General features: G+C 42.9%; 1 protein-coding gene across 3 annotated transcripts in view; it reads right to left on the bottom strand.

The window, feature by feature from the left end:
* Positions 1–733: 733 nt before the first annotated feature.
* Positions 734–7,875, bottom strand: part of LOC139445054 (protein Wnt-2b-like) — a 71,394-nt gene continuing 64,252 nt past the window's right edge. For all 3 annotated transcript variants that reach the window (XM_071226123.1, XM_071226121.1, XM_071226122.1), the window contains exon 5: positions 734–2,714. In XM_071226123.1, the coding sequence (XP_071082224.1) occupies positions 2,473–2,714 (242 nt within the window). In that variant the 3' untranslated portion in view covers positions 734–2,472. The remainder of the gene's footprint in view (positions 2,715–7,875) is intronic.

Genomic DNA, 7,875 nt, shown 5'->3' with positions numbered 1-7,875 from the left:
TTTAACATTTCAAAAAGACTGTAAATAACATACATTGTCAATCCGGCTTCAATCACACAATCCGGTATAAACAGATAACGGGAGGAAAGTGGACTAACGGTTTGGTCGTCATGGAAATCACGGCATAGCAGCACTCTCTGAAATCCCAACTAGAATCTCCAAAGTGAGTGAGTATGGTTTTACGCCCTTTTAGCAATATTCCAGCAATATTACGGAGAGGACAACAGACTTGGGCTTCACAACAATGTGAGGAATCGAACCTGTGTCTTCGGCGTGATGAGCGAACGCTTTCGAGTGGAACCACCAGACTACCTGACCTGTGAAGATCCGGGGTAGAATAGGTCTTCAGCAACCCATGCTTGCCGTATAAGGCGGCTATGATAGCCGTAAGAGGCGATTATAGGGATCGGGTGGTCAGGCTCGCTGACTTGGTTGATACATGTCATCGTATCCCAATTTCGTAGATCAATGCTCAGAGTGTCAATCACTGGATTGTCTGGTCCAGACTCGATTATTTACAGACCGCCGTCATATAGCTGGAATATTGCTGAATATTGTTGTTAAACAACAAATAAACAAACAAAAACCAGACTACCTCACCAAAGTTCTTCAAAGACGTACCCACATGTAGGTGTGTGAACTAGACATTGTGTATTTCATACCAGAATATTATTCACGGTTTTCAATGACAAAGCAAAATACAGACATTACGTTTGAGAATGGATTTAATAGAAACGGGTCTGACACGCATCTACACAGGTACATTTGAAAAATGTCGAGTCTATGTACATCACACAGAGCCTCAGTAACAAAGGACGCCTAACAACTTGCCAGCATAAATACACTGCATTCACATCCATGGCATAAAACTCCAAACATTATTTCATTTTCCCCCTTCAAAATTAAATTAAATAACCGAAAAACACCACCCAACAATGCCGTCTTACAGGCAGGTTAACATAACAATGTCTAAAATGTAACGTCTTTTGATAAACCAAAATGGCAGTTACACATATTCCACAATCAAATGACGTGTTTTTGTAATACATTTGCTAAAATCTGATTAAAATTAGTTTAAACAATGTGAAATAAATCTTTACTTAAGATATAACTATTTATTTAAAGAAAATGCATACGCCAAGTCTTTTTTTCGTTTCTAAACTTTGGACTCTCTGTTAGATTCTATCTTACAGAAAAGTATTGTACAAGTAAGCACAAAATCAAACACAATGCAAATGAAAGCACTAAAATTCTTACCACACATGGCCCATTCAATTCAATATACCATTCGCACAGGGATCTTTAGTACTTGCAGGAATGGCAGCAATAGGTATGATTCGCGCCTTAGTGTATTAAACACCTTTGCTATCACATTTTCTAAGGCGCCAACGTATTGCTGCCAACCCCGCACAAGATTGAAACATGTTCTTTATGCATATTAGGTAAGATCATATTCAACTATACTTAAAGGCAAAGTACAAATAAACCTTAGATCATAAATAAGAACAGACGATTCTACATAAACACTAACATCGTTCATCGTCCATTCCGATTCCGTATGACGGAAAGTCTTGCTTTTACGTCAATCCAGTATACGTTTCCCACTGAGAACCGACACCCCGTCACGCCGAATCTCCCCTCCCCAAAACACATACAAAGACCACGAGGACCACCATCACGAGGGATGAAGATGCTACACTGCCACTATTTTCTTTCAACAAGCACTGTTTTGGGGACAAACACTCTGTATTTTGGCAATGAGGGGCACGGACCTGTTTCAGAAGGTGACGAATCAACGAATGCTTTCATTGTCAACACAGGGCGATTATCGTCAACCTTCCTCCCATCCGTTCCGTGATAAACACGCTTGTGTTTGCTGAAGTTTGTGTTCGGACACTTTCAATTTCCTCCTCTCTGTGTCGTCGGTCTGTATCGTATGTTCTCACAGCCTAGGGTTCTAAGGTCACAAAACAGTAACAGTAAGCTGCAGCCACCATATGCGTCGCTTCACACACATCTATCAGCTCACATAAAATAATAAATCACATATATGTAGTCGTGCATGAGCATGGCTTTCCTACGTAAACCTCCCAGGTTTTGCAAGGTCACACACCAAACACAGGAGTCTAAACACTGCGAGAGAAGCGAACATTAGGTTGCACTGGAGAATATATCTACATGAGCCCGTCTGGTCTAGACATGAAACAGCTTATTTCAAGCATTCGTCTGTCATTTCTCCATTCAATACTTTGCTCTGACAACCGTTCTTCATCCTCAGAACAGCCACAGCGATCTGGTTTAACATCCGTGCAGTTGTATCCGTCGCTGTTCAACAACGTCTGGAAGTCGTCACGTCGTCAGCAACGTCTTCATCAACTTTATTAAAGAAGAACACAGCGTCTTATCTGCACAGCAGATGCATGCCAACGTTGCGATGAGTCTAAAAGGTTCCAGGTCTGGACTAAGTGTTGGCTAGAAACGTGTCTTGCGACTAGCAGGGGGTGGCGTTGGATTGGGACCCTTGCACGTGTGGACGTCGACCATCTTGTGACACTCTTTACATCGGACGAAACAACACCAGTGAAATTTGCACTCACACTTTTCTATTTTTCTAACCGTCTTGGTGTCGTATCCACGCCCACAACACATGATGTCACAGCCATCGGTGCCCATTGAGGACCTATTGCACACACGACCAGCCGTCCCAAGAGATCCTGCCAAAACATAAAGAAACGTTGTACAAATATATAACGACACACGTAGTGAGTGAACATTATTGGCCGCTACCTTTGGAATTCAGTAGCGATAGTTACCTCCGCCATCATGTAGCTGGAATATTGCTGAGTGCGGCGTTAACAAACAAAAGTTAACCACTAGGAAAACCAAGAAATTACTTTTAATTAATACTCATTTCAGCAATGTGCCGAACAGAACCCGTACGCCTGCATATATATACTGCTGGGCAATAGGAGTGACCCTCGTGGACACGTCATTGACAAACGATGGTCTTACTAATATCTCATTCGTGACCAACTCGTGTTATTCCGGGACATGCCGAATACCGACTCGTGCCCCTCTCGTGGCCATATTTGCGACCGGGTTCCGTCTTAGAGCAAACGGGCATACCTAAAACAATTGTCAACTCGTTCCGTAATGGTTCACATATATTCCCCCATATATTATATATATTTCAGATGCAATTTAAAGCACATCGGGACGTGCGGAATTATACGGTATGATTGACCACTTTTAACTGTATCTTCGGTATATCTTTAGATGCAAGACATATGTAAAATCAGAAATTATTCCTGAAGGATTCTTTGACGAAGAACTTGAAATCATACGCGCATTCTGATTGGTTTGCCGTATATTCGCACATAACATTCATTGATAGTGAGGACGAGTCTTCTTGTAGGTTACGGAAAGGGGCGAGTGGTGACGAATGACTAATATATGTCTCCTCGGGCATGCTCGATTGTCCCGTGTATCATATTACTGTATAACATGTTATTGTATTGTGTAATGTTATGATTTACACCCTGGATCTATCTGTCCCCATAGCTTCGGGACGTTACCACCTGTCCCCTATAACTAAGTTAGAATAGAACTGTTCTCGCTCGTGAGAGTAATTTGATTGGCTATGGCCTTTCGAATCGGGTTCAAAACGAGGCTATGGTGGCGAATGGGTCAAGGATAGCATCATGGAATTGTGATATGATGCACTGGATAATCAAGAATTCCCGGCCATCAACTCACGAACACCTCATCAAAGCATAATACAAGAACCATGATATATATGAAATTTGCATTGACACATTGTGTTCTAACACCCCAAAACCTTGCCTTGTCATTCTCATGTGATCTTCATTTCAGAGTATCAGGCCTAACTATATCTAATATGAAGGTTTATGCCAGATTGGCCAGGCGCACCGACGATGTCGTTTTGGTCCTGATAGCATCGTTGTGTACCCAGGGATAAAACGACATATCAACATATTTTCCTTATTGTAACCCGTCGATGTATCACTTCGATTTGCGGAAACGGATGTCCCGAAATTCGATATGTACATGAAAATATAGAGCAGGTATAGATGAAGATTTATCGAAAGGTTCCCTTGGAACAAAATGCGGAGAAAAAACAATCAGCACCACAAGCCCTAAAAAGGTTGAATATTCATCCTCTTTTGAATATCAATGTTTAAATCAAGAGACTGAAACCTTTGCGGAAGCTGATTTGGAAAACTGATACAGAATATTGTTGAAGAATTCATTACTAATAATCGTTGCATAGAATACTCTTTCCTTCATTATATTCTTTGGAAAGGTCAAATGACTACTCAAAGCTTAATACCATGTATGAAAGTTAATTTGTTGGAATTTAGCGAATGTTACCACAAAAAAAACCCCTTCAAAGCCGCCATAAATGAAAAAAAAAGTGAGTTAGGCTGGGTGGTTCAAAGTTCAGATTTTCAATCTATCCTGTTGCGTATGACAGTAAATGTTGCCATTAATCAACGCCGCTCCTCGTCTGCACCTACACATGCCAGCACCAACCACAGCTGCCTACAAATCAACGTCTCTATCTAGAAATGTGTGAGGAAATATCGACGGGTACATTTGTGCTTTGTTTTTTATACGACTGCGTGTAGACAAACAGGTCCTGGATCAGTCGGATGCAGCGCCGCCGAAATAGCTCCCAGAAATCACTACTGAGTCTAGTTGCATGTTCATCTGTCTCGCTGTAAACAAATTCCCCGATTCCAACCAACACTTCGTCTGTCTGGGAACCTCTGCCAAGCGTGCTGGGGAACCTACTTTGTGCATGATTAAAGACTTTTACCTTTGTATTTGCGCAAGTTGGTGGGCAAGCGATGTGTTTCCTTGTAATGGCAAGCACTTGTGCCAATGGTTTATATCAAAAGTTCCCATCCCGGTGCTAGCCTGCCCTGGAAGTTACCCCACAGACTACGTCGACAGGAACATGTCTATCACTGGACGATTTTAATTGGAATATATCGGTAGTATTTTCCTACGAATCAATTAGCATTTCAATGACCTTTGCAAATGAAGGCTTTATCTGGCCAAATGACTCCGTTTTATGTAGTTTCAAATTACTACCACATTTCGTGCCTGTTTATTTATTTACCAATCGCTTTAATCTTCCGCCACTCTTATGTCGTTTTAGTTGGCTACGTATTTCATAGGATTACTGATAAGTGCTATAAGAAAGGGTCTATTTAATGTTAATTGATTTCTGGTGTGTTTTTACCGTACTGTGTGATTGAATCATTAACGAAAGTATATGTTTGACTAAAATAACAGTATTACTTCAGGGATCCTTGAGGGCACGGATGGCCCAGTTGTGTAAGTTGGTTACACAGAGTTGCGACCCTTGATCGTGCCAGGATCTTAGGATCGTGGGTTCGTATATCGGATTTGCATGGTTATAGGATTATCAGCACCATACCCGTGCTCGTGGCTTTCACCAAAGTGCTAAACGCGTATTACCCGCATAACCACGGACTTTCTGTAAACTGGAACACTGTTCAAAGCGGTGTTAAACCCAACTCACTCTTGAATCAATTTAACCGGACCGCTAACATGCCCGAGCCTAGACCCCCTTTAAGACACGACCGTATGATGACGATCCCACTGAAAGCACCAGATTGAGATTATCACCACCTCCTGTGTGCTGCTACCCCCCGGGCTATTGCCGTGGTGAGAAGAGTGGTGGGGGCTGGGGTGTTGGTTCATGTCATGGGAATCGAGTTCCGGCGCTCGGAGCCTAAGAGGAAGTCAACAGGGCATTTCAGTCCTTTTGCTGCCCCCTGGCGGGGGTTATGTGCTGGTGACAATTGTGTTTCAAGCTGTTTTCCTTACAACTATCCACACTATTGCGTCTTTATGTGAGTAGATTACCGCGATCATTCAAATTGAATTGAGCGTATATACAGTGTTAATCCTTACCTACTGAAGAGAAAATATTATGGTAGCGATATGAATGATCTCCCGTACAACACTTAGCTTATGGATAGCGAATCTACATGAGTTTAGATGGTCTTAGCTCCGCCCTAGGCAATGTATATTGAGCGTGAAATTTCAACCAAGGTCTGGACTCCGAACAATTGGTGGAAGCCCGGGTGGGATGGGGAAATGAGGGGGGCCACGGCGTTATTTGGGGGTCACAATCTGTACTTGCAATGACGGGGGCGAACCACAGGAGGGGATTAAACGCGGATGTCGTGTTTTCACACCAAATCATTCGGAAAATGGCGAAAGTTTTACCGGAGTCTGCCCGTGAATTGAACAGCCCTAGGCAAAGACGGAACACAATGAAATCCTTGGCTGAAAACATTTCAATTACCCGGCCAGGTAGAGTCGTGTATGGATGACTGAACACCCCAGTCCTCCAGCTACGCTGTTGTAAAGTCGATGGCAAGATCGGTTTCCTACTCGTGTTGTTCGGCCCCTATCTCAATCTGAAGACACTCAGCAAACAATTGAAGGATATCGTGTTAACAAAGATGACACTTGAAATAATCGCAGCTGGCTCTTTAGAGGGGACGAAACACTCGATTCGCGTGGGTCGTAAATTTAGATACCTTGGGGCTGCGGCTAATTGCGATAGTCAAGCAGGCATTCTTAACTTCGTTACGGAGAATTACTTAGGTGATGTTACTCGACACGTCATGCCCGGTTTCACGTTTATTTGGCCTGTTACTTTAGAGGAATTTAGAATTCAGTGATTCATTGATTCAACAACAAGTAATTTTCTTGAGCACACATTATTCCCACCCTGTCATGACTGAATCTTGGTAACGATAGCTGTTTAACTATTAATTAGTTGTAAGGAAAGTCCCACGGTGAGGAGGAAACACAGCATTCATTTGTTCACTTAAGGCTCAGAAAGTTGCAATATTGGCTGAAAGAAATATATAAGATACGTAGATAAGTAACGTGTGGAGTGAGTAGGGTTTTACGCAGCTTTTAGCAATATTCCAGCAATATCAGTGCGGTGGACACCGGAAATGGGCTTCACACATTGCACCCATGTCGGAATTCGAACCCGGGTCTTCGGCGTGACGAGCGAACGCTTAAACCACTAGGCTACACGACCGCCCCTATAACGTGTGGAAATTCAGTGGACCTCCAAATCACTGTTCCAGAATCATTCATGTTCGGATAAACAAGAGTCGGATATTGGGACAAAGAGCCTAGTGAAAAGATTAATATATCACGAGGTTTTAGGGACATTATAGTCCTCTCTGTTGTATTGCATGCTTGTCGTAAACGGGGACTACGATTTCGTAAGAGGTGATAAGCGGGATCGGGTGGTCAGGCTCGCTGACTTGGTTGATGCATGTCATCGTATCCCAACTGCGTGGATCGATGTTCATGATGTCAATCACTTGATTGTCTGGTCCAGTCTCGATTATTTACAGGACGCCGTCATACAGCTTGAATATTGCTGAGTGCGGCGTTAAACAACAAACAATGAGTGAGTGAGTATGGTTTTACGCCGCTTTTAGCAATATTCCAGCAATATCACGGCGGGGGACACCAGAAATGGGCTTCACACATTGTACCCATGTCGGGAATCGAACCCGGGTCTTCGGCGTGAAGAGCGAACGCTTTAACCACTAGGCTACCCGACCGCCCCAAAACTACAAACAAACAAACAAACAGCATGACACAGAGACACAACTCTTGACAAGCACTGGGCCACCCGTACCCAGACCAATCAGGAACTGACAACTAAAATGATTTATGAAGAACCGCTAATAAAATAGGCTTTAAACATTCTCCTCAATCAATATGGCCTACATGGTGTTTTGCACGAGCTCCATGTTACATCCAAGTCAAGAACCATGACTG

The sequence above is a fragment of the Haliotis cracherodii genome, unplaced genomic scaffold, assembly GCF_022045235.1.
Source record: "Haliotis cracherodii isolate W230 unplaced genomic scaffold, xgHalCrac1.p SCAF_6, whole genome shotgun sequence".
In the NCBI taxonomy this organism is placed as follows: Eukaryota; Metazoa; Mollusca; class Gastropoda; order Lepetellida; family Haliotidae; genus Haliotis; species Haliotis cracherodii.
Note: the sequence above shows the minus strand (reverse complement) of the source record. Positions and strands in the feature narration are given on the sequence as shown.